Source organism: Carlito syrichta, unplaced genomic scaffold (genome assembly GCF_000164805.1).
Source record: "Carlito syrichta isolate Samal-C Ts95f unplaced genomic scaffold, Tarsius_syrichta-2.0.1 Scaffold301971, whole genome shotgun sequence".
Lineage (NCBI taxonomy): Eukaryota > Metazoa > Chordata > Mammalia > Primates > Tarsiidae > Carlito > Carlito syrichta.
The window spans coordinates 430,709-457,557 of NW_007246067.1; the positions used below are offsets into that span (position 1 = coordinate 430,709).

Consider the following 26,849-nt stretch of genomic DNA (forward strand, 5'->3'; position numbering starts at 1 on the left):
TATTGTCTCTGTGTCATATTTGGTGTGATTTGATAAAGTAGTAAATGGCATGGCCTTAAATTTGGCAGATATACGATACCACTAGAATTGTAGTGTAGCATAGTTTATCTTACAAGAGCAGATATGGAAGCATAGAAAAAAAAACTATATAAAGAAATAATGAGATTGGAATGTTTCTTTAGGAAAAAGGTATCACAGTTATTGTTATAATCTTAGATCACCTGCTGACTCCATTTTTTAAAATGAGACCGATTTATAAAGATTAACGACTTACACAGTCTATATTCCAGTTTTTTCTTTTTGAGCATATTTTCCAATATAAAATTTTCAGTGTCTTTCCTATCCAATGAAACTAATAGTAAATAATATTCATATATAGCCAGTAGTCAAAAAAAGAGGTCATAGGCCCTGGCTCCTAGCATAAGCTAAAGTCATAGTTTCATGACAGCAAAAAGCTTTTTTTTGTTTGTTTTAGTATCATATAAGAGAGATGAGAGTATTGGTGCTTTTCTCCCTCCTCCACTGATCTTCCTCACAGCAAAGGAGATGGCAGATGCCATGAGGGCAGAAATGATTTTTTTATCCTTGCATCTTCCCCACACTCCAAGTATCCTCACAGACAGTGCTGCAAATCCATAGCCCTCAAATATTTGTAAAGTGAATACATGAATGAGATAAGTTGACCATTTGGTCATTAACATCAGAATAGAGTTACTTTGCTACACCTGGACTAGTAAGGCGTTTGGCTTCTGATAGGCAGTGATTTCTAGGCTCCCTCTGCAATGTCTTCTAAAACTGGAAGGCGGTATCTGTGGCTCATGCTCCATTAGAGTGGACTTTGCCTGGAGACAACTAGAGGATTCCAGCGACCTTTCTCATCTCGATCGGGAATTCTCAGAGAAAGGAGAAAGGAGTTGCATTAAAGCCTCTGAGGTGGAAAGCTAATGTAAATTACAAATAAGCCTCCTACTCATACTTGGTCCATTATTCTGTAAATTGTTGACATTGCTGAAGTGTGATGTCAAATCTAACTATGATTAAAACGTTTTAAAGTATATTTCTCCTTGGTTCTTTTAAATTCACTTGGATAATTTTCACTTTTCTTTTTTTTTTTTTGGAGTCTCACTCTGTCACCCAGACTGGAGTGCAGTGGCCGCTCCCGGTCACCGCAGCCTCAACCTGCTGGGCTCCAGCAATCCTTCACCTCAGCCTTCCAAGTAGCTGGAACTATAGGCATGCGCTACCATGAACGGCTAATTTTTTATTTATTGTAGAGATGAGGTCTCACCAAGTTGCCCAGGCAGTTCTCGAACCCGCGATCTCAGGCAATCCACTCACCTCAGCCTCCCAAAGGCGCGGGATTACAGGCTGAGCCACCGAGCCCGGCTCAATTTTCACTTTTCAAAGATCTCTAAGTACCTAATAAAACACAATACCTTTTACTCATTTTAATCCTTGATGCTAAATTTCTCTATGCAAAGCCAAAGTTACAAGAATGATATGAAAACTGTGCTTGTCACTCATTAACAGATAAAATGAACTGAACAGGCTTGAAATCTAGCATCATCAGAGACTGGTACAAATCCCCACTGAAATAGGGCAATGGATCCTTCTCATCTGTGGTTCGTTGAAGGAGAATAAGCATCAGTAAATATAATCATTGCACAGTAGCCAACTGTAATGTGCAAATGTATAGGTGTGAAGGATTTTATTACCCCAGAAAAGAGCTGGAGTAAATGATTTTATGACAGCTCTTCCTTGTTCAACCCTGGGAAATATGAAGAGGATAGCAAGCATCAGGCTGACATCTCGTTTGCTGTGTATTGTTGGGAGTGTTAAAATGGAGGTTCCTGACCACCTAAGTTGTAGGATAGGCTAGGGATACAGCAGTACATGTATTTTGCTCTCAAATTAGTAGACACAGAATACGTGATCAAATTAAAGGCTGTGGGCCAGGTGTGGTGTCTCACACCTATAATCCCAGCATTTAGGGAGACCAAAGAGGAAGGATTGCTTGAGCCTAGGAGTTCAAGACCAGGCTACGAAACATAGCAAGACCTCATCTCTACAAAGACTTATCTGTGTGTGGTGGCAATGCCTATAAGTCCCAGTTACTCAGAATGCTGAGGCGGAAGGATTGCGTAAGCCCAGGAGGTCAAGGCTGTGGTGAGCCTTGATCATGCCATTGCACTCCAGCCTGGGCAACAGAGTGAGACCCCCAACTCAAAAAAAAAAAAAAAAGGTCATAACTCTTCTGGCACTGTATTCTAAATTCTTTCCATAGACATCTCTCAAATGGTACAGATAGGAAGTTCTGTGAAATTCTGCCTAAGACCTGGAAGCCCTATAGGAATTTAATGCTCTCTCTTTACATTTTTAGGCAACCATTTTGCAAAAATCAATAATTTTATATATCAATCACTGCCAAAGATTTTTGGTTAAAGGTCATTGTTGAGTTAAAAGAAGTTTATGCCAGCAGAATGTTCTGAGTTTTTAAAAAATCCTGTCTGAGCAATAAAAGGATTTATTGACTGAGTAATAACTTATTTGGTTTTATGCTGTCACTTTTTACCTTGGTAGTGAAATCTTTAATCTTCAGCTTCATAAATCACTTTGTCTTTGAAAAAATTCTTTGTTTCACTTACAAAGAGTTCTCTTTTAAAGAAAACCGAAAGGCAGAGAAAGAGAGACCTAAAAATCTCTCCATCTGCTGCCAGATCTGTTGTTCTTGATCTTTCTGTTCCTGTTCACATATTCTCTCACCTCATGTTTTCACAGACCCATTTATTGCCTGGAAATGAACTTAATAATTTGTATTCAGAATGTTTTGACAGTTACTCTTCATGGACCAACCGAATTCCAAACAACATACCAACAACATATCTATAGATGCTCAGAGTTCAGAGTATGCAAGGACTAAGAAACAGATGTGATGTGGTCGTTTCTTCCCAATTAAAGGATTCATGTGCACAACTTTTGCACATCTCCATACATCTCATAAAAAGTACAAATGGGCTGGGCTCGGTGGCTCAGCCTGTAATCCCAGCACTTTGGGAGGCTGAGATGAGTGGATTGCCTGAGCCTGTGGGTTCAAGACCCACCCAGGTAACTTGTCGAGACCTCGTCTCTACAATAAATCAAAAATTAGCTGGGTGTGGTAGTGCATGCCTGTAGTTCCAGCTACTTGGAAGGCTGAGGCGGAAGGACTGCCGGAGCCCAGCAGGTTGAGGCTGTGGTGGCCAGGAGCATGCCACTGCACTCCAATCTGGGCAACAGAGTGAGACTCCAACTCAAATAAAAAAATATTTAATGATTTAGAGGGGCTACTTAATAGGAAAAAATAATCTTTTAAGTAAACAGAGACCCCATGTCCACATGTCCAGCCATACGAATAATAGAAACTCCACTATCTCCTACCAGCGAGAGCTATGAATGTGACTTAAGCAGGTCCCTGTCTGTGTCTCTTTTTTTATGATGAGTTGTATAATTATTTCATTATATATTTACAGGGTAATAATAAGAGAAATAAAATGCACAATAAATGTATTGCACTTGAATTATCCCAAAACTACCACACACCACCACCAGTCCATGGAAAAATGATCTTTCATGAAACCGGTCTTTGATGCCAAAAAGGTTGGGGACTGCTGTGTTAAGGCAATGTATGGTGTTAGAGTAATTTGCAGCTGCATATTAACTGCATCAGGCAGCAGCAGCAAGTAATAATGCCTCTGAGACTAAAGTAGGCATTTAGGCTTAGAGGGTCAAATTTGGTCTGATCATTTCATTTAGCAGACAAGCCTATTGGGAACTTAGCAGACAAGCCTATTGGGAACTTAGAAACATTTGCCTGACAAAGTCCCAGGAAGGTTTCCTATGGAAACTTGGCGCACAGATTCTAGCAATGCTGAGGAGACATGCCCCATAAATAGACATGATAGGGCTGTGGTTGAGAAGTGTCACATTGCTACAAGACTCACAGGCAATGGAATAGATTAGAGACATGCACACAGACCTAAGCGTTTGTCTACTTTTGCCCCTCACATCCTTTTTCCTTCTGTGTGCTCCTTATGTTCTAGAAGATGAATATGAATGAGCTGCATCAACCTGGCTCCCTTGCTCTGTGGCTTCCTGTAGGGTTCAGCCAAGGGAGGCATCAGCAGGAGGCCTGAGTGTGGGACACTGCCTCATGGGAGTGGCTAGCTATGTGTATAGCAGTTTAGGGTCCTAGAAAGACAAAACTGGAGGCTAGTGAGGAGGAGTAGAGGAATCCGAGGTGGAGGGACCTCTAGGAGTACACAGAGTGTGAAGAAAGTTATATGCCATGTAGATGTCTGCGAGGTAGCATCTGCTGCAGAGAGGGTCTCACTGCAGGAAAGGAAGTGGAAAGTCCTCTGGATGTCAGACAGCCTCTTTCCCAACCTCTCCGGTGCTGGCTCAGTGGGACCAGGTGAAAAGGTCGAGGTGGCAAGGATGAAGGCTGCATGTGGCTCAGCAACTGGGTTTTCTCCCTTCATGACTGACAGCCACTGCTGATGCTGGGAGCTCAGGTGGCCAACAGAGGTCATCCCCAGCCCCCAGTGTGGAACCATTCCCCAGGAGTGGGCTTGATTATACATTTGAATTACCGAATGGAGACTGTATGGTTTTTCTGTTTTGTTTTGTTTTGTTTGAGTTGGAGTCTCACTCTGTCACCCAGACTGGAGTGCAGTGGCACACTCCCAGTCACCGCAGTCTCGACCTGCTGGGCTCTGGCGATCCTTCCGTCTCAGCCTTCCAAGTAGCTAGAACTACAGGCACACGCCATCATGCCCAGCTAATTTTTTTTTTATTTATTGTAGAGATGAGGGCTCACCAAGTTGCCCAGGCGGGTCTGGAACCCGCGGGCTCAGGCAATCCACTCACCTCAGCCTCCCAAAGGCGCGGGATTATAGGCTGAGCCACCGAGCCCGGCTGAGACTGTGTTTTGTTACTTAAAGAGATCATGGAACTTTTTTTAAAAAAAAAACAAAAGTAATGAGAAATAAATTTTCATCCAAGGACAAAGGAAGAACTATCCCCAACAAATAAATGTAAAGGAACAAAAGTAAACTTGTTTTATGATTATATTTCATGAGTTATGCTAATTTATGTCATGAACACATACATATATACATACACATACAACTAATATTATCATGTTATTCTTTTGGGGTACACACATGCGGTACAATAGAAAAACATTCCTAGGAACATGTTGGATGTGATGGCTCACACTTGTAATCCCAGCATTTTAGAAGGCCAAGGTGTGAGGATTGTTTGAGGTCAGAAGTTCAAGGCCTGCCTGGGCAACATAACGAGACTCTAGCTGCATGAGCCATGATTGCACCACTGTACTCCAGCCTGGGTAAAAGAGCAAGACCCTGTCTCTCGGGGAAAAAAAAAAGTCCTAGGGAGCAAGAAACACCAAGTTGAGGATGGTGGCTGCCTCTGGAGAGGGAGAAGGAATGGAGTCAGAAAGAAGCATAGAGGACTTAGATTGAATTTGTAATGTCCTTTGGCTTATTGTTGTCCATACTTTTTCAAATGCGTAAAAAAAACCTAACAACTTGTATTTGTCAGGATGAATTACTACATCCTAAATATTATGCACACCAGTTAACATCATCAGTATCATGATGAGCTTTGGTAATTTGGATACAATAACCACCACCCTCTGGGATTTCACTCAGGTTGCCAATTTCCCGTAAGCCTGTTTAGCTCATCGGTTCCATTGGTCATCAACAGACACTAGCCTCTGAGCTCTGCTAGTTCTAATTATACAGAGAGAGAGTGGTAAAAATATGGGGGGAAATTGCTTTTTCTTATAAGCATGTGAGTAGTCCTCTAAAATAAATGAATTAAATATCTAGCCTAGAAGCAGCATATGCCCAAGGGTATAAAGTTCAGGGTCAAGCTGAATTTCTTACTTAAAATAAACATGTCTGAGATGTTGCATAGAGAGGATGACTGGAAAACTTACGGTCTTACTTTTCCACAGAGAAAAGTCAAAGGCACTTGCAGACTTCACAGAGCTCCATGGGTCACATCCAAATCTAATTGAGTCTAACAAGTTAGCAGCTCATAGAATGACAGCTTTCCCAACAAGATAAGCTATAATAGACCAAATGCCCCACGGCTTCTGGTTCTTGTTTCAAAAAATACCAAAAATTATAGCCTGGGAAACATAGCGAGACCCTGTCTCCACAAAAAATCGTTAAAATTAGCAGGATGTGGGTGCCTGTAGTCCCAGCTACTCAGGAGCTGAGATTTGAGGACTGTTTGCACCCAGGAGTTTGAGGCTGTAGTGAGCCCCTTCACCACTGCACTCCAGCCTGGGCGACAGAGTGCCATCTGGTCTCTAAAGCAAACAAACAAACTACCAACAGTTAACACAAATTCATCACCAGATTTTAAAATGTTCAGTTGACAATATTCTCATAACTGATCATAAACTGAGGAGTCTAATAATTTCTATGACTTTGGGTACTTTAAAGGTAGAATTATTATATTATCTGTTCTAAGCTAAGTTAGTAGTAAAATACTCAGATCATGGTGTGTGACATGGAACAAAATCATCTTATTCTGTAGCCTTCTGTAGAGGGTGAATGTCGAACTCAATTAAGATGTTTACTTTCACCAGTGAGAAACCTGTAAGGAGTGTTTCAATGAAGAAACCTAGACATAATCCCAGAAGTTTTTAAGATGTCATAAACTTAAAATTTCACAATTGTTTCTATTAGCCCAGGCCTCTTATTCCTTATGTTTTCAAGTATTGACATCTCAAGAGATGTTTAGTTTATAGATGCTACATGTAGAAATGAAAACAATAATGACAACAATTGCAATACAGTTCCATCCCTGTAACTCTAATTAGAAAATTTGTAACTTAAGAAAATTTTTGAATGAATTTTACTGTATTTTGTCAGCTCAAGAAAATCATTACCTGTACAGCTGACCCTTGACCAGCTCAGGAATTGGGCACTGACTCCCTGTACGTTGAAAACCTGCATAAAACTTTTGACTCCCCAGAAACATAACTACTAATAGCCTACTCTTAACCAGAAGCCTCACCAATAATATAAACAGTCAATTACACATATTTCATATACTATATGTATTTATTCTTACAGTAAAGTAAACTAGAGAAAAAAACATTATTAAGAAAATCATAAGGAAGAGAAAATGTATTTGCTATTCATTAAGTGGAAGTGGAACATCATAAAAGTCTTCATCCTCATTGTCTTCACATTGATTAGGCTGAAGACGAGAAGGAAGAGAGACCGGCCATGTTGTCTCAGGGGTGGCAGAAGCGGAAGAGGTGGAGGAGGTAGAAGAGGAGGCAGGAAAGGCTGACATGCTCGGTATAACTTTTACTGAAAAAAAGTCCACATACAAGTGGACCTGTGCAGTCCAAACCCGTGTTGTTCAGTGTAAGCTGTATTCAGGCGAATCCAAATTGTATTCTGAGTTATTTCACAGAAAAAAATTATTTCAATAATCTTTAAAGTTCCCAAAATGATGCCCATGTCTATGATCCTTTAATACAAAGAAAAGATACATTCAAATTAAAGACCTGGCCTGGCGAAGTAGCTCACATCTGTCATCCCAGCACTTTGGGAGGCAGAGGTGAGAGGATTGCCTGAACCCAGAGGTTCAAGACCAGCCTGGGCAACTTGGTGAGACCTTGTCTCTACAATAAATCAAAAAATTAGTCAGGTGCGGTGGCGTGTGCCTGTAGTTCCAGCTACTTGGAAGGCTGAGGCAGAAGAATGACCTGAGCCCAGCAGATTGAGGCTGCAGTGGCCATGAGCATGCCACTGCCCTCCAGTCTGGGCAACAGAGTGAGACATCTACTTGAAAGGAAGGAAGGAAGGAAGGAAGGAAGAAAGGAAGGAAGGAAGGAAGGAAGGAAGGAAGGAAGGAAGGAAGGAAGGAAGGAAGGAAGGAAGGAAGGAAGGAAATAAAAGAAATACTGAGTTTGGCCTGGTTTTTATTTAGACTCTAGGACAATTCCCTCAAGTAAATTACAGAGACCAATAAATATGAAGACTTGCCCAGCACTTAGGCATACAAGCTTTTCTTCAAAAGCCGGGCTTGGTGGCTATGATAAACCGGACTTGGTGGCTCAGCCTGTAATCTTGCGCTTTGGGAGACTGAGGTGAGTGGATTCCCTGAGCCCGCGGGTTCAAGACCCGCCTGGGCAACTTGGTGAGACCTCATCTCTACAATAAATCAAAAAATCAGCTGGGCATGGTAGCACATGCCTGTAATTCGGCTACTCGGAAGGTTAAGGCAGAAGGATCGCCGGAGCCCAGCAGGTCGAGGCTGCGGTGGCCAGGAGCGGACACTGCACTCCAGTCTGGGCGACAGAGTGAGACTCCAACTCAAAAAAAAAAAAAAATGCCTATGATATAAAGGGCATATGATTTTCCTTATGGAAAGGACACCTTTCTCTTTTTCTTTCATTCAGAAAATCATTAAGAAAATCATCTTACTCAACCTGTTAAATGCTATGTTAGTCACAGTATTTCAGAAGATAGATTTAATTTCTTTTTAAAAAAATTTCTGATCATTGCCTATTCTGGATCAGGCAATGGGCAGTATAGTTTTTATATCTTCTCACACTGTTTTAGAGGAGCTAGGGTATGGAAAAAAGGAATTTGGAATACCAGAATTGTCCAAATTTTACATTGGAAAGGGAGATCCACACCTGGGCCTGGAGTTTTCCTATCATACAGCAGAAATTGGGTCTTACCATTGACCTGAAAAATTAACAAACTCACCTTAAGAGACTAAAATGAAACAATCTAAGAGCACTTTTCTGCCTTCCTTAAAAATGCAAGCTATCCTCTTACTTTCCCATCCTTATTCCTAATCTTCATTAATTCAGAAAAACCTTGGGTTAAACTTTGCTTACCTAATACACTCTCAACCCTTAATGCTTTGGTTCTTAGGGTAGGGAAACCAAGAATGTGATGAAATTCAGAGGAAGGAAACTGTGAGAAACAGCTGTTGACCAAACAAGGTAAGGCTGTGATACAAAACAATAATGATAGTATTCCCTTGTATTTTGAAAGCATCTTTCTCCAGAAAACTCCTAATTCTGTATAGATATACAGTGTATATTGTCTTTCATCCTTGGTGGCCGAAATATTTTTTGAGACAGGGTCTCACTCTGTGTAATGGAGTGATCATAGTTTACTGCAGCCTTGAACTGGGCTCAAGTGATCCTCCCATCTCAGCCTCCTGAGAAGCTGGGACTGCAGATGCGTGCCATCATGCCCAGCTAATTTGTTTAAAAATTTTTGGTAGACGTGGGGTCTCGCTATGTTGCCCAGGATGATCTCAAACTTCTGCACTCAAGCGATCCTCCCACCTTAGCCTTCCAATGTGCTGGGATTATAGACATGAGCCACCATGTCCAGCCTCTTTCTTATGAGTGTATCTTTCATGGCAATCCACAAATATTGTTTCTATTTGCTGTGTCTATAATTTCCATTAATGTCTTCATTGAGAATATATGGAAATTGCATAGGATTCTATTTTCTGTAACTTCCTCTTCAACCTCAGGCAATAGTTTGTTCTTTCTTTTTTTTTTTTTTGAGTTGGAGTTCACTCTGTCGCCCAGGCTGGAGTGCAGTGGCACTCTCATGGCCACCCCAGCATCAACCTGCGGGGTTCCACCTCAGCCTTCCAAGTAGCCGGAACTACAGGTGCGTGCTACCACACTTGGCTAATTTTTTGATTTATTGTAGAGACGAGGTCTCACTATGTTGCCCAGGCTGGTCTCAAACCTGAGGGCTCAGGCAATCCTCTTGCCTTGGCTCCCCCAAAGCGCTGGGATTATAGGCTTGAGTCACTGTGTCTGGCCAGTTTTTCCTTCTTTTGCCATCTTTGTAGCTCCCTATTTTACTTGTCTGAATTCATGTATGTTCATCTTGCTCTTTTAATCCTCAGAGCTTGCCTACAAATGCTGTCCTGCAGTTATGTTAACCACCGCCAAACTTCATCCTCCTGTAATTATAACCTATGCCATCCTCTTTATTTTAGTGAGCATTTTAATAAAAAGTATTCCATTTATATGGCTATGCCATATTTTTTGTTTCTAAATATAAAAAATAAAAAAGGTTATTGACAGTGGGTACACATCAACCAGGTGTTCTTTTTCTTTCTTTGTTTCTTTCTTTTTTTTTTTTTTTTTTTGGGTTAGGGTCTTGCTCTATTACCTCGCCCGGAGTGCAGTGGCACAGTCATGGCTCAACACAGCCTCAACTTCCTGCACTCAAATAATCCTTTCGCCTCAGTCTCCCAAGTAGCTGGGACTACAGCTGTGCCACCATGTCCTGCTAATTTTTATATTTTTTTGTAGAGAAACGGTCTTGCTATGTTGCCCAGGCTGGTCTTGAACTGGTAGACTCAAGCAATCCTCTCACCTCAGCTTCCCAAAGTGCCGGGATTATAGGTATGAACCACTGCACCCAGCCTGTTGCTGATTTTTTTCTCTTCATTCTACAAAACATATTAAAGATATATCTCTACTCCCACTTTCCTGAACTTTACAGTGCCATGTGACCAACAGTTTCGCCAAAAGTTCATACTGCTTCCCCATGTAGCTTTCTATATTCTTTTTTGACATCTCTTTAAATATCCTTTTCTTACATAGTGAAAATACTTCTCTGCAAATTCATTTTCCTCTGAAGTGTTTTCATCTGATAAATATTAGTTGAAATCAAAGATTTTAGATGGGAAAAGGGTCCTCCCAAGTTTGAGGGTCCTTTCCTCTGCCTTCAGGCAAACACCAATTATTCTCAGTTAACAGGTGATACAATTAAAAGCCAGAGAGGTGACTTGTTTAAAGTCACACCTTTACTAAGTAAAGAAGCAGAAGCTGGGCTCCTGCTCCCCAAGACAGGAGCAGCGAACGACTGGAGAAGGCAATTGGCCTCAGAGAAGGGAAGTCTCTAAATCAGTAAGCTAAGTAATCGGTACTTGTGCAGAGTTATCGGTGCTTGGGCTCAAATCTGTAACACTTAATGGAATATTAATAAATATAATTGGAAAACTACTTGGTAATGAGAACGATGGAAGAATGGGGCTGTGCTCAAAGATCGATGTTCCAGTCACCTAACGATGCATAACAAACAATTTCAAAACATAGGGGCTTAAAACAGCAATATTTATTCTGCTCACAAATCTGCCATCTGGGCAGGGTTCAGGAGAGCGGCTCGTCTCTGCTGAGGGCTCATTCGACCCAGACATCTAGAGGATGCAAAGGCCAGGTGCTGGGGCACCTAGGGCATGGCTCCAGTCTCGACGGAGCATCTCCATCCTTCTTACCTCCTCGAGCCCGGCAGCTGCGGCGGACGCAGTGCCTAGAAAGCGATTCTCCCCTCACTCGCGTCAGAGTCGCAGCAGAGTCAGGGTCTGCAGAAAACCCTGGATTCTGGTGCGGTGGGTGGGATTCTGGTCTGGTGGGTGGGGCCCAAGAACCCGCATTTTCACGGTTCTCAGGCGCGGCTGCTGGAGTCTGGCTCCCACCGCTAGCCTGAAGGCTTGCAGAAGAACCGGAGGAGGTGAGCGAGCTGAGGCCAGGGCAAAATGAAGGCGCCGAAGGACCACGACAACTGCGGGGAGATGGCGCAGGGGCCAGCGCGTTCCTGGGTTGGACCCGCTAGCGACTAGAATACCCTACCCGGGCGCTCGCACCCGGGACGCCGGACTGACCCGCCGGCTCCGCTCGCCGCGGTGGCGGGGCGCCCCCTGTCGAGGCCGCTCTGTGGTGCAGTGGCGACCGCCACTCGGCGCGCCCGGGAGGTAGAGCACCCGCCTCAGGTGGGCGGGGTCAGTAGGCCGCCGGCTCTTCTCCGCTCGTGAATGGTTGGCACCGCCCGTGCGCGGTGACGTAGTGCTTGGGCGGAAAGCTTCCGTGGAGAGCGCGGGAAGTAGAGACCTGGGGTTCGGGTTCGGCGCCCGCGGCCTCGCACCGATCGTTCCGCTGATTGTCCGCTTCCAGGCACTCCTGGAAAGGACCCTGGCTGCCCCGCCACGTCCTCGAGCTCGCCGCCTGTTGATCCGCGGTGCCCCGCCCCTTACCGGTTCTCGAGCGAGCCTCCTGAGTATCTTGGAGAGGTGAGTCTGAGGGTGGCACTAAGGGAGGAGAAGAGAGGGGAGTATGTGGGGTGCCGGGACGCCCCTGTCCCCACTACTTACCTCTTCAAGCCTTCGGGGCCACTGCCTGGTCTGTTGCCGGACCTGTGGCTCTGAGAGGTTGGGCACTGATGAATGTTTCGAGCAATTGTAAGTGCCTGCCGTGGCTTAGGCCCCGGCTGAGCTCAGCCCCACGGGTCGGTGTGTCCTCAGAAATTAGGGCCAGGGCATGTCACAGGTCGGTGTATCCCCAGCAGTTAGGGCCAGAGTTCCACGGGTCGGTGTGTCCCAGGACTTAAGGCCAGGCGCTCCACGGGTCAGTGTGTCCTCAGGACTTGGGGCCAAGCACTGGGCAGTGGCACAATTCGCATCTGAACTGAAGCAGGCTCAGCCCCTGAGCAGATGGACGTCTCCTGGGAAGACAGATGACTGAAATAATTATTGTGTGAAGTGAGAGGTGCTCAGTTCAAGGTGTAGATGGTAGAAACAGAAGGGAGGCCTGTTTGAGAAACTGGCACTTGGCCTGTGCCCCAAAATAAGTTATAAACATAAAAAACTAAAGTCTGTTTGTTCTCCAGCTGCTGCCAATGGGCTTCTATGCCCCAGTAAGCCTTTCTTTCTCCAGATATATAGTTGCCTTTTCTTGCAAATATGGAAAACACATTTCAGGGTCTTGGTTCCTTTATTTTCATTGGTTCCTGGCTTCAGAGAAGATGACAGAGGAACTGGATCTCATGGGACAGGACTCTGATGGTGGTAGCGAGGAGGTGGTCCTGACTCCTGCAGAGCTCATTGAAAGGCTGGAGCAGGTAAGCATTCCAAATCGAATCCCTTTGCTCCAGTTGTAGGCATTTTATTTAGTCCAGCTGTGTGAATGTCAGGGTTCAGAAAACTGAGGAAGTGGAATCAAGGCTCATTAAAAGAGAATAGAGACTGAATCTTACCATGAACACAGAAATAGGAAGTGGGGGGAATATCCTCTTTTAGAAACCTTGTGATGGCCGAACTCGGTAGCTCACACCTGTAATCCCAGCACTTTGGGAGGCCAAGGAGGGAGAATCGCTTGAGTCCAGGAGTTCAAAACCAAACCAGGCAAGATTGTGAGACCTCATCTCTACAAAAATCAGAAAATGGCACACACCTGTGGTCCCAATTACTCAGGAGGATGAAGTGGCAGTCCAGTAGGTCCAGGTTGTGGTGAGCTGTGATCGTGCCACCGCGCTCCAACCTGGACGACAGGGTGAGACTTCAACACCGACTCAGAAAAAGGAGAAAAGAAACTTCATGATATCAAACACAGAATCTTTAAGTGGGTTTAGAAAGGGACAACTTTGGACACATTTCACAGAACAGTTCCTAGAGCAAGGATCTGTTTGGTATTGTAGATGTGTGTTGAGACTTCTAAATTCTGTACTTTAGTTCCTTTAAACATTTGCGGTATCTCTGGAGAGTGCCTGCACTAGCAACAAGGTGCTGAAATGCCTTCTTTAAGAAAAAACTGTTCTTTTTAAAAAAAAAAAAATTCTTCCCTTATATTTTCACTGCTTACCTAAAATCATTTCTGAAATATTCTCCTTTTAGTCACACTAGCTATGACTTAGTGCATATTTCCTGTGTGCCAGTGACTGTGCTAAGTTCTTTACAGCTATGTCTCATGAAGCTCTTGTAATTTAGGAGTTCAGACTATCTGTATTTAAGTTTCTCCATGCCATTTTTCTGTTATGTGACCTTAGGCAAGTTATAGAGTTTGTCTCAAGCCTTTCCTTGACTGTAAAATGGAGATAATAATAGTGGCTACTTCCTAGCATTGTTGAGATGATTAAATGAGATAATAGATATAAAGTGCTCAGCATGTTTTCTGACACATGGTAGCACTGACTAAATGTTAGCTGTTAGTAGTAATAATCCTTACCCTATGGGCCAGGTATTACTGTTGTCTCCATTTATAGATGCACAACTGAAGCTTAGAGATTTAAAAATACCTTGCCTAAGGTCATAGCAGAGTCAGGATATGAACTCAGATCCCTTTGACTCCAAACATGTGTTCTGAATCTACCACACCTGCTATCTTATTCTTCCCCTCTCCTTTTAACTATCCCTTTCTAAAATGCTCTCATGTTTTCTGATTTAGCATTCTTTTTTTAAAAAAAGAAATAGGTTTATTCCTTTTTATTTTTCTTGTAGTGATTAGGTTTTGCTATGTCACCTCAGCTGGTCTCGAACTCCTGGCCTCAAGTGATCCTCCCATCTTGGCCTCTCAAAGTGCTGGGATTACAGGCATGAGCCACCACACCTAGCCAGTATTCTTCATTCTTTTTTGCCTTACATGCTATGTCATAAGTAACACAACTGAAGAAAGATAATTTTTAAATTGTCTTATATGATAATTCTTACTATTTAGCAGTGACCTTTTTGAAAAGCTGATGAAAGCTCTGGTTCCTCTTCCCAGAATAATACACATATGCATCCATGCAGAAATTTGTATATAATTTCAGGGGAGTTCACAGATCCACCTGAAATCTGACTACAGACTTAATCTGTGGACCACAGTTTAAGAACTCCTGCTTCATTAGAAAAGGATTCAATAAACAAAAAGCATAAAGGAAAAAACATACTTTCAACCACATTAAAATATGGAACTTCTGTTTGTATACCTTAATGAGAATGAAAAGACAAGCCACCAAGCTGGGAGAAGATCTATAGCTGGCAAAAGGCAATTATTCACAGTACATGAACAGTCCTCACAGACTTCCCAATACAGATGGCCTTACAGACTGGCGTCTTCCAGAAGAGGAAGCCAGGATGGCCACTTCACATATGAACAAATGTTCAACCTTTTTAGTAATCAGGAAAAAGAAAATTAAAATCCCAATGAGATATCATTTCATACTTATCAGATTGGCAGAAATGAAAAAGGGGAATGTATAAAGCATGGCAAGATGGTAGAACAGCTGGATGCAGTGGCATGTGCCTGAAATCCCAGCTACTCAGGAGGCTGAGGTAGGAGGATTGCTTGAGCCCAGGAGTTTAAGGCTGCAGTAAGCTATGATCATGCCACTGCACTTCAGCCTGAGTAACTTTTTTTTTTGAGTCAGAGTCTCACTCTGTCGCTCGGGCTGGAGTGCAGTGACACGCTCACGGCCACTACAGCCTCAGCCTGCTGGGCTCAGGTGATCCTTCTGCCTCAGCCTTCCAAGTAGCTGGAACTACAGGCATGCGCCACCACGGCCAGCTAATTTTTTGATTTATTATAGAGACGAGGTCTCACCATGTTGCTCAGGCTGGTCTCAAACCCCTGAGCACAGACAGTCCTCTTGCTTCCGCCTCTCAAAGTGCCGGATTACAGGCTTGAGCCACCATGTCCGGCGTAACTTTTTTTTTTTAATTAGCCTAGTGGGGTATCTCATAATCCCAGCTACTCAGGAGGCTGAGGTGGGAGGATCACTTGTGCCCAGGAGTTCAAGGCTAGCCTTGTTCCCCCCAAGAAAGAAAATTAACAATGTAGAGCAATTTGCACACTTACATGCTATTGTAGGGGTGTAAATTGGTACAATCACTGTGGAAAATAATTTGTTATTGTCTGATAAAGTTGAAGGTGCATATACCTTGTGGCCCAGTAATTCTGCTCCTAGAGAAAACTTCATACCTAGTGATAACTTCCATATGTACCCCCAAAACATGCACAGTGTGTTCATGACATTGTTTGCAATCATTAAAAATGGAAATAACACAGATTGTCCATCAACAATAGAATGGATTTTAGTGGGGAAAAACTGCAGTGAAAATGAGTAAAGTAGCTCCTGAAAAAGCCTGGATAGCAGAAATATAATGTAGAACAATAACAGCAATAAAATATGTTACAGGCAGAATATCCACCTTAGATGATGTGACATACTGGTATGCTGCAGATTCCTCACACTGGTGACCTCTCCACCCAGGGACATCCAGAGCCCAGATTGGTTGTTCTTCCTGGCATCATCGGGGACCCCTGGAAGGCAGTCTGAGCATAATAGGGTCTGAACACAGCCTCAGCTTGGCAGTGGTGAGCATCTCGTGCTGGGTGCTCTGGTACAGTTCCCAGAGTGCAGGCAAGGAGGTGACCCACTGCCTACACAGCTGCCGCAGCTAGGACCAAGCTCTTGTGCTGTGTGGCATGGCCTACAGGGCAGCCTGATAGGGCCATTGGTCAAGCCACTCACACAGCAACAGGATACTCTTGAGTGCCTGTAAAAAATTATTTTAAAAGTTATTATCTATAGTGCAAAGTGTCTCATTTTAATGATTAAGTTTTCGTTTGCTAGGATTGCATAATTAAGTACCAAAGGTTGGGTAGCTTAAACAGCAGAAACATAATTTGTCAGTTCTGGAGACTGCAAACAAGGTGCCAGCATGGTTGGCTTCTGCTGAGGCCTCTGCCCTGGGTTTGTAGGTGGCCGTCTTCTCCCTCTGTCTTCACATGGTCTTTCCTCTTGGGTGCATGTCTATGCTAAAATTTCCTTTTCTAAGAACATCAGTCATAGCTGGGTAGAGTGGCTCATGCCTGTAATCCCAGCACTTTGGGAGGCTGAGGTGGAAGGATTGCCTGAACCCATGGGTTTGAGACCAGCCAGGGCAACATGGCAAGACTTCATCTCTACAATAAATCAAAATGTTAACCTGGTGTGGTGGCACGCCCCTGTAGCTACTTGGAAGACGGAGGCAGAAGGATCGCCTGAACCCAGGAAGTCAAGACTGCAGTGGATGTGAGTCTACCTCTGCATTCCAACCTAGATGACAGAGTGAGACTCCGACACTCTGTCATCCAGACTCTGACTCAAAAAAAAAAAAAAAAAAAGAGCACCAGTCATAGTGGATAGAGCCATCCTATAACCTCATTTTAAATGCCTCTTTAAAAACTCTGTCTCTGAATATAGTCACATCATGAGTTACTGGGAGTTAGGACTTCAACTTAGGAATTTTGGAGGAGAACACAATTCAACTCATAACAATGATAAATTGTTGTTAAAAATATTGATCAGGAACCAGATGAGCCATTTCAATCGTAGAACCTGATTATTTTTTAGAAGACCATGAATTTAAACAGATTTCTTACAAAAAATTTTGAAAAGATTTTATTTGGAAGTTTCTTGGCCAGAGTCGGTGGCTCAGCCTGTAACCCCAGCACTTTGGGAGACCAAGGCTAGTGGATTGCCTGAGCCAGCAGGTTCGAGACCAACCTGGGCAACTTGGTGAGACCTCGTCTCTACAATAAATCAAAAATTAGCCAGGCGTGGCAGTGTGTGCCTGTAGTTCTGATTACTTGGAAGGCTGAGGCGGAAGGATTGCCAGAGCCCAGCAGATAGAGGCTGCCATGGCCGGGAGCATGCCATTGCACTCCAGTCTGGGCGACAGAGTGAGACTCCAACTCAGAAAAAAAAAAAAGAAAAGAAAGTGTCTTACTAGTATAAATGTTCCCTTTTATATTTTGTCATAATTTCATAATGTAAATGAAAGATCTCCCCAAATCAACTCCCCTTTACCCCCAGTGTACATGTAAGCACTGTCATTTTTTTTTAAATGTCCTGTCATGAAAAGGCTGGCAAGCATTAGGTAGAAATACAATCAAGTGCAGTGAAACCATAAAGGAAATTAAACATTAAATTCAGGTCAATGACTACCTCGGAGGAGGGGGGACACACAGGGACTTTTAAAATAATAATATTCCTTAATGAAGTTGTATACACACAAGTGTTTATATCATTGTTCTTCATGTTCAATGTATATTTCATAAATAGTTTTTAATATTTAATAAAATCAATTAAAAAGAAAAACTGCTTTTTATAATCCTCTGGAAAACTTTATCTTTTCTCATTTATAATGCAGGTTGTGTTTCTGGTTAGTTTTAATTTCTACAACATTTTTACAGAAGCTCAAACACTTGAAAAAACATTTATGACAGTAACAGTACCCAGTACTTAATGTGTCTTAATGGTGATCATTGGAGAAGCAGAGATTCAATGACGTCAGAAAAAATAAGTCAGGCCTGATTGGCATGTAATTCTGAGCTATGCTAAAACTAAATTTCCTGTGATTGAATGATAAGTATAGCTTTCCTTAGTCACTTACGGATATTTCAGTTTTCTAAGCCTTGGTAATCTCTAAAATGTACTGAGCAGCTGGGCTTGAGTCATAAATCAGAGATGTAAACTCTTGCTCCAAAACTTAACAGGTGAGCCTCTATTTCTGTTGTCATCCTTTATACTTTGGGGCCATTGGTAAATTACTTAGTCAGTAGTTTTCATCAATAAGATGAGAATCACTCTATTCATTTGCTCTCAGATATTATAATGATGAATGAAAAAGCACTTCTGAAGTGCCTAGCTTCAGGGATGAAGCGATGTCTAGATTCATATGGTGTGACTTGATCTTTCCAAATAGAAATGGTGCAGGTGCCCCTGGCAGGAAGTAGCTGTGAAGCACTGGAAATGTGCTCATGCTGGTGGTGAGAGGTACCTTTGAACACCAGGTGGTGTCACTCTCAGCCAGAGGGGTCGTGTCCACTGAAGTGGACAGTGATTTTTTTTTTTTTAATGTTGGTTAAATATAAGATAGTGAGCACAGCTTCCCCACTAGAAGAAGATATGAAAAAGCCATCCTTAGACACAGTTTGTCTTCAAAGTGTCTGCAGTATTTCCTGAGATTTCTATGGTTTTCATGGGAGGATGTACTGACTCCACAGTGAGAGATACTCATTTTTTTTTTTTTTGGCGTTTGTCTTTTAGGCCTGGATGAATGAAAAGTTTGCCCCTGAGCTACTGGAGAGCAAGTCTGAGATCGTAGAGTGTGTCGTGGAACAGCTAGAGCACATGGTAAGAGCTGCTTGGCACAGGCTTACAGAGGAGAAGGAACTTAAAAGCATTTGGTCAGCATAGTGAGAGTCTGTGGTCTAGTAGGAAATCTGTTTTGTTTGGCTCAGCTCAGTTTAAAAAAAAAAAAAATACTGAATTCGTTATCTATATTACGAATCATGAGAGTTCCTGTGAATATCTGGGCATTAGCTTCCCATGAAAAGTCTAAAAACCTGCCATCAGTGGCCCGAATTTCTGCATGAGAACAACTGACCTGAGCAAGGTACAGATAACCCCTCTCATCATACCCCTGCTCCCCACAGATCCTGACCACCCACCCTAACGGTGTCCCTCACCTGCCTGGCCCCTGTGAGCATTTGAGTTTGTGGTCCCTGGCTTAGATGATCTGGGCTTAAATAACTGTTAAGAGTAGCTTTAAAATGTTGGCATTTTACAGTTTCGCAGCTGGTATTTTAACACTACTTTTTTAGACTCATTAGACATTTCTTCTGTGTGCTATCTTATTTCCTTTACAACTGGATTGTAGTTCTGGGCTGTTCTGCCTGACCAGGTTCAACTCCAACTCATTTTCTAATAGTACATGAGCATCGTTTGAACTTTATATAGTAAAGATGACAGTCATATGTTGTTTGTGTAATTTTAAAAAATGAGAAGTCTCATTTGATTAGGTTTTTTTTTTTTTTTCCTTTGACCATAACAGTATTTGGGTCCTCAGTGCTGTCAGTGGTTATGATTCTTAGTCTTTGAGCATCATGTTTTTTATAAGCTTCAGTTTCTCTTTTAATAGGAAGAAAATCTCAGGAGAGCCAAAAAGGAGGATCTGAAGGTCAGCATCCATCGAATGGAGATGGAGAGGATCCGCTATGTCCTTAGCAGCTACCTGCGGTGTCGACTCATGAAGGTTTGGCATGGAGATACCTGTAGGCATTAAGGCAATGCTGTCTGTAATATAAACTAAATGTCCTGGGCAGAAGTTGGGCTGGGGCCTGAGGGTCCAAGGCCTGAAGATGCTGCTAAGAGTCCCGTATCAGTGTAACTCAAGAGTGAGGAGGGTGAGAGATTGCTCTGGGGAAGCTCAGATGAGACATGTGTTACCCTGCTCTGGGGACAACATACGCATTTTATCTATCTGTTATGTGAGTGAAGTTACATGGCAGTGTGAGAGTAGAGTTTGCATTGGTTGAGTAGGGAATACTGATGGGAGGAGAATTTGTTTTAAAGATTATTTTGTGGGCTGGGCTCGGTGGCCTCTGTAATCCCAGCACTTTGGGAGGGCAAGGTGAGTGAATTGCCTGAGCCCACAAGTTCAAGACCCACCCGAGCAACTTGGTGAGACCTCATCTCTACAATAAATCAAAAATTAGCTGGGCGTGGTAGAGCATGCCTGTAGTTCCATCTACTTGGAAGGCTGAGGCGGAAGGATTGCCAGAGCCCAGCAGGCAGAGGCTGTGGTGGCTGGGAGCGTGCCACTGCACTCCAGTCTGGGCGGCAGAGTGAGACTCCAACTAAAAAAAAAATTTTTTTTAATTTTTAAAAAAAGATTATTTTGTGGCAAAGCATGGTGGCACTTGCCTGTAATCCCAGCACTTTAGGAGGCCAAGGTGGGAGGAGTGCTTGAGCCTAGGAGTTTGAGACCAGCCTGGGCAACATAGTGACACCCCCATCTCTACAAAAAATTAAAAAATTAGCAGGGTGTATGGTGGTGTGCACCTATCGCCCCCAGCTACTCAAGAGGCTGAGGCAGAAAGATCACCTGAGTCCAGGAAGTTAAGGCGCTGTAGTAAGCTATGACAGTGCCACTATACTCCAGCTTGGGTGACAGAGTGAGATCCTAACTAAAAAAAAAATTATTTTGCATTTGTGAAATGGACAGTGTCATTGTCTAATGAATCATGATAATTTCATGTTCTACTATAACTCTGTGGCCATATAACTTGTAAAAAGGAAATTATGAAACATTCTTATTTCATTTGATGTCTGTTTTAACCTTGGAAAAGTCTTACTTCCTTGAAGTTTGTTTTTATTTGTTTCTATTTGTCTCCTCAGTTATTACAAATAAAATACATTCTCTCTTCTACATGAGAGAACTTCAGATAACAAGACAGCCCACACATCTCATCGAAGTCTTTCAGCTGCATGTTTCAACCATTTAATCATTAACTTTTCTCCTGGTCTCTAAAATGGTTCCAGTTTGGCAGTGTTCTTCTTAAATTATACCACCTGGAGCTAAACATTATATTCCAGTTATAGTTTGGCCACTTTTGTGAAAAACAGGATGATCATTTCCCTCATTCTGGGCATTAAACTGGTAGTGATGCCACCCCTCTCACAGTAGCGTATTTGATGGACACATGGTGCCAGCTCGTTCTGCACTCACCACTGACTCTAACCCCATTTTTAAGTTATAATTACCCCATCCAGTCACCATCCTATATTTGCATGGCTTAGTTTTTGACCTCTAAGTGTTGGCCTTGATACTATCCCTCTTAACCTTCAACTTAATAAATTGAGCCATTTCCCTGCTCTCTGAATCTTGTTCTTGTCACCGGATATATTAGCTCTACCTTAATATTTTATGTCATCAGCAGTTTTGGTAAGCATGTCATCAAAAATCTTACCTGGTTCATTAATCAGACTGGGGCAGTATAAGAGTATTTCACCAGAGACTTCCCTGCAGAATGACATCTGTCCACTGAGTCCACATTCTTTGTTCAGCTGTTTATGAATCTCCCAATCTATGCTGTTACCCAGCCCCAGGCTCAGTGTGCCACTTCACCCCACCCACCAGGCCACACCCTTCCAAAACAGGGGGTTATACCCTCTTCATGTTACCACATCCTTGTCTTTGACTTTGACAGAGATTTTCTTGAGGTTTTATTTGTCCTCACAGATAGAGAAGTTTTTCCCTCATGTCCTTGAGAAGGAGAAAATACGCCCTGAGGGGGAGCCTTCCATCCTTTCTCCGGAAGAGTTTGCCTTTGCCAAAGCGTGAGTAGGCAGTCAGCATGGGCCTGCCTTTCTTCCCCTGGCCTGTGAGCTGAGTGTTGGTATCTCCATCCATGAAGCCCATCTCAGAGCCCTATGCACTATGCACTCTTATCTGATAGCTCCGATGACTCCTACTGGTCATGCATGCCAAGGCGATTTGAACTTATGTCTTTCAGGTACATGGCTAACACAGAGACCTACCTTAAAAATGTTGCCTTAAAGCATATGCCTCCCAACCTACAGAGGGTGGACCTCTTGAGGTCAGGTAAGCAGAACATTCTCCTTTCAGATGTCCTCAGGGGCCTTGTTCACATCCCAAGTATTCTTAGGTGCCTCAGAATAAGAACTTCATCTTCACTCTTTTTCCTCAATATGGAAGAATAAGTATGTAGATAAGAAGGAAAAAGAAGAGAGGAAGGGTTCTGGTTAAAAACAGAAATCATTGGAAAAAGATACAGCGTTAGCTGTTTTAGCATTACTTTTGCGTGCCTCAGGATAGGCTACTCTTGTGGATGCCATTACAAGTGTTGACTCATTCATGGGTTTGGCCATTCATCCCTTCAGCAGCTATCTGTGGAGCATCCAGGGCGTCCTGGGTGTATCTGAGCACGGGCGCTCCAGAGGCTGCTCCAGCATGGCTTCTGCTCTCAAGAGGCTGGTGGTCTTTGTCTCAGATTCCAGAACATCCAGGGACTGTCTAGTTGGAGGGGAGGGCTGAAATAGGAAGCATGGGGAACTTTTAGTGAGTCCCCATGGCCTCTGGTAAGGGCGCCTAATCTTCTTTTGGGAAGAGTTTCTCTCGTTCTAGAAGAGGGAGCAGGAAGGAGAGTGTGGAGAGAGGAAAGGAAGCTTGGCGAAAGCCTCTGCCTCAAGCTTCCTTGCATTGTCCCCTCAGGTCTGCTGAGCTGAGGAAAGGGAGGTATGGTTGCAGCTCCTAACCTTGGGCTGACTGCCGACCTCTGGCTTATAGGTTAAAGTCCATGTTCCTCAGTCTTTCACAGTTTTCCATATCTGAGCAAGACCTTGTCAGGAAAAATTGTCAGACCAAATCACATGAGACTGGATCCACCTTGTTCCCAGGCTAAGCTTGGTGTGCTGAGTTCACCAGCCCGAGTGCCACTGAGCCCTAGAATTGCATCTCTGCCCAACCTGTGCTGAGTCTTGGCTCATACTGAGATCCTGTGGTAGTGGGACATTGTCTTCGTCTGGTCAGGCTGCTCATAGTTCTGGAGGCTGGGAAGACCAGGATCCAGGCCCCAGCAGATTCAGCATCTGGCAAGAACGTTTTCCTCTTAGATAGCGCCTTCTGTGTGTCCTCACATAGAAAGGAAGGAGTAAGGAAGCTCCCTCAGGCCACTTTTACAAGATCATGAATCCCATTCTCTGTGTGTTCTAGTCTCCTCTTATAAGAACACCAGTCACATTGGATTAGGTCACATCCTAATAGCCTCGTGTTTACTTAATTCTCTCTTTTCAAAGCCCTATCTCCAAATACAGTCTCATTCATAAGTACTAGGAGTTCAGACTTCAACATATGAATTGGGAGGGATAGAGGCTAGCCTATAACACCAGGAGCAAGTCAGACACATAGCAGATTTGTGGGACTCTGAAACAGTCACTCAAATGCCTTTATGCCAGGGCTCCTGAGTGCTCCATGCCATTAATGCCAGCAACTCCTCCCCAATTGCCCTTGTTAGTTGAGCATTTCCATATGACATTATTGTTTTTCTGACAGTTCCCAAACCAGATCTAGATTCCTATGTGTTTCTGAGAGTGAAAGAGCGGCAAGAAAATATACTGGTAGAACCAGAGACTGATGAACAGAGGTGAGTAACGTGTGTCTTTCGCAGGGGCACAGCCCTCCTGATGGAGGGCCAGCTGAACGCTGCAAAGAAATGTTTCTCCTCTTCTTTCAGGGACTACGTGATTGACCTGGAGGAAGGCTCACAGCACTTGATCCGCTATAAAACCATTGCTCCTCTGGTTGCTTCTGGGGCAGTACAGCTTATTTAAAACTATAAATAGGCCAAATGTGGTGGCTCACACCTGTAATCCCAGCACTTTGGGAGGTGGAGGCAAGAGGATTGTCTGAGTCCAGGGGTTCGAGACCAACCTGGGCAACTTGGTGAAACCTCGTTTCTACAACAACTCAAAAAATTAGCTGAGCACGGTGGTGCATGCCTGTGGTTCCAGCTACTTGGGAGACTGAGGTAGAAGGATCACCTGAGCCCAGTGGGCCTAGGCTGTGGTGACTGTGAGCGTGCCACTGCACTCCAGCCTGGGTGACAGAGATAGATTCTGATTCAAAAAAAAAAAAACTAAAAATAAGTACGAATGAAGACATGAGACCTTAGAGAAAATATTAGAAACCTCTCCTATCACTTTGTGCCCGAGGACAGAATAAAGCCGTTCTACAAATATCATACTTCTCATTGGTGCTTTGGATCACTCTGGCATGGAAAGAAGCTCTAGGCAGGATTCACGATGGTGCGGTGTCCTCCCAACCTGCTGCCATTTCACCTGCCAGCAGCAGGTGGGGCCCTTGCTCCGTTGATTCTGCATACTAGGCAGGTGAACAGACTCACTTTGTGCACCTCTTCCCTTCACGGTGTTTCTGAGCTAAGAAGAGTGAGGCAAAGGTGTTCATTGCAGAGGCACCACTACCTGCAATCAAGGGCTGTGTTGAGCCCCAACCTAGTCACAGCCGGGGAGTTCACTTAATCTTTCTGATAGGAAGACTGTAATAGAGTCAAGTAACAGCAGTGGCCTTTTTCTCTCGTGCATCATTAGATGGTGTGTATTCACATTTTTGAACCTCTACTATTGGACTTAATACTAACTTCTGTCATGTGTAGCTGAAAATCACAACTAACCCAATAAGCCATTGTTAAGTTTTTGTTTTATGGCAGAAGGCTCCTCTGCACAGGTCCTGGCTTATGGTCTGATGAAGAATGTCTCCCGCTGTTACCCCACAGCCCTGATTCAGGCTTCCTTGCCAGGCTGCCTCCAGGCCATCTGGACATCCCTGGCCAAGGCTCTGAGCAGAGTGGCATTAACCATTCCTCCTGTAACCTCTGGGACTGCTTTTCTCTCTTAAGCCCTTCACTTCTCCAAGGGAAATGGATGAAAGCAACCCAGTATGAACGAAGAGTCTCACGGTGATGCCTGAAGGAAGGATGTGTAGACAGTGAATGAATGGTTGTTCCTTGAAGTGTAATAAAAAGCAACCTGCATTCTAGTCCTTCCTTGCTTGATGAAAGTCAGCAGATTTTCATTTGCAGGGTATAAGCCATGAGAGTAATCAATACGATACTGCTTCATTTCTAGGAGAAATTAGTAGATGAAAGCAAGGAAGGTTTTATTCACTAACAAAAGTATTTGCTATTCAGAGAGTGCCTTGTTTTTTCCAGAGGCCTTTGATCTCTTCAGCTATTCATTAAACAAATATATATTGAGCATAGAGTATGCCAGGTATAGTTTGGGGCACTGGGGCTACAACAACCACTGTCCCTCTCAGAGTGAGAAGTGCCTTGAAGAGACTTAGAACAGAGTGACTTCCCAGAGAAACTAGAATGGGTGGGATGGAAGAGTCTCACTGGAGTGAGAACATTTAGACTGAGATCTGAATATTAGAAAGGAGCTGGACATGAAGAGATCAAAAAGAAGACAGCGGCCAGCCTCAGTGGCTTAGCCTGTGATCCCAGCACTTTGGGAGGCTGAGGCAAGTGGATTGCCTGAGCCCACGGGTTTGAGACCAGCCTGGAAAACTTGGCAAGACCTCGTCTTTACTATACAAAAAAATTAGCTGGATGTTGTAGTGCATGCCTGTAGTTTCAGCTACTTGGAAGGCTGAGGTGGAAGGATCTCCGGAGCCCAGCAGGTTGTCGCTGGGGTGGCTATGAGCGTCCCACTGCACCCCAGCCTGGGTGACAAAGTGAGACTCCAACTCATTAAAAAAAAAAAAAAAAAAAGACCTGAGGCAGAGGTGAGTTCTGCCTACAATCATTGTAGCTAGAATGCAGTGGGCAAAATAGAAAGTGCTGCAGGATAAGGTCTGAGGCAGGCTGGGCCCCAGTCACATAGGCTATAGATGTGTCATTTTTAAATAAAGGGGAAATTGAATTGCAAAACCAAGTAGAAAGGGAGGTGATATGACTTGGTTGACATTGATTTTAATTTTTTCAGTTCATGGTGAATATTTTGCTTGATTGTGGAAAACTCACTACTGGAAGCATGACAGAACATTTCCTCCTGTAATTGCATCATCCCTTATCATAAGCTTGTCCCTCAAAACAGTTATTTCTGAGAAGTGCTTGCAGGTCCTTGTATGGGTTTCCCCCACACTAATCATATATCAGCTGTGACCTTGCAACTAGACCCCAGCTGTTTACCCTCTGCCCATGACCCAGCAGTCACTGTGGCTTTAGTGCCACTCTCAAAAGCATTGCACTTCCTTCTTTGATGTACATGAAGCTCTCAGAGTGCATTTGCAAGCAAATACATGATTTTGCAATTCTTCATATAGAGTTCTTTAAGTAATTTATCTTGGGGAGCTAAACATTCCAAACATTTGGGATTCTCTAAGAATTGATTTTTTAAATGTATCTGATCACCTAGTTGTGAAAGTATTCTCATTATGTTGTCAGAAAAACTTCATTTTTTCAAAAAGCAAAATCAGTATTCTGTATTTATTTAACAAATTTGGTTTCAAATACCATGGCTGTTTCCAAAAAAATTGGATATTCCTTCCTTGACTGAAAAACAACTACTGGGGGTATTCAAAGCAATATACTATACTAGAGATTCTGACGGCAATAATAACAATGTTTACCAAGTGTTTGCTAT

The 26,849-nt window shown here is 43.4% G+C and overlaps 1 protein-coding gene across 1 annotated transcript; it reads left to right on the plus strand.

Moving 5' to 3' along the window:
• Nucleotides 1-12,867: 12,867 nt before the first annotated feature.
• On the plus strand, nucleotides 12,868-24,137 carry GINS4 (GINS complex subunit 4). Its single transcript, XM_021711276.1, has 7 exons — nucleotides 12,868-12,977; nucleotides 18,930-19,016; nucleotides 19,804-19,917; nucleotides 21,907-22,004; nucleotides 22,181-22,269; nucleotides 23,740-23,830; nucleotides 23,921-24,137. The coding sequence occupies exons 1-7, from the start codon at nucleotides 12,882-12,884 to the stop codon at nucleotides 24,015-24,017; spliced, it is 672 nt and encodes a 223-aa protein (XP_021566951.1). The 5' UTR covers nucleotides 12,868-12,881; the 3' UTR covers nucleotides 24,018-24,137.
• Nucleotides 24,138-26,849: the final 2,712 nt, after the last annotated feature.

What these genes read in the sequence shown, in the direction of transcription:
- GINS4 (XM_021711276.1), top strand. Translation starts at nt 12,882, where the DNA reads ATGACAGAGGAACTGGATCTCATGGGACAGGACTCTGATGGTGGTAGC. An exon ending in GAGTTTGCCTTTGCCAAAGC is followed by an intron (nt 22,005 to 22,180) that starts GTGAGTAGGCAG and finishes TATGTCTTTCAG; the next exon opens with GTACATGGCTAACACAGAGA. An exon ending in GGTGGACCTCTTGAGGTCAG is followed by an intron (nt 22,270 to 23,739) that starts GTAAGCAGAACA and finishes TTTTTCTGACAG; the next exon opens with TTCCCAAACCAGATCTAGAT.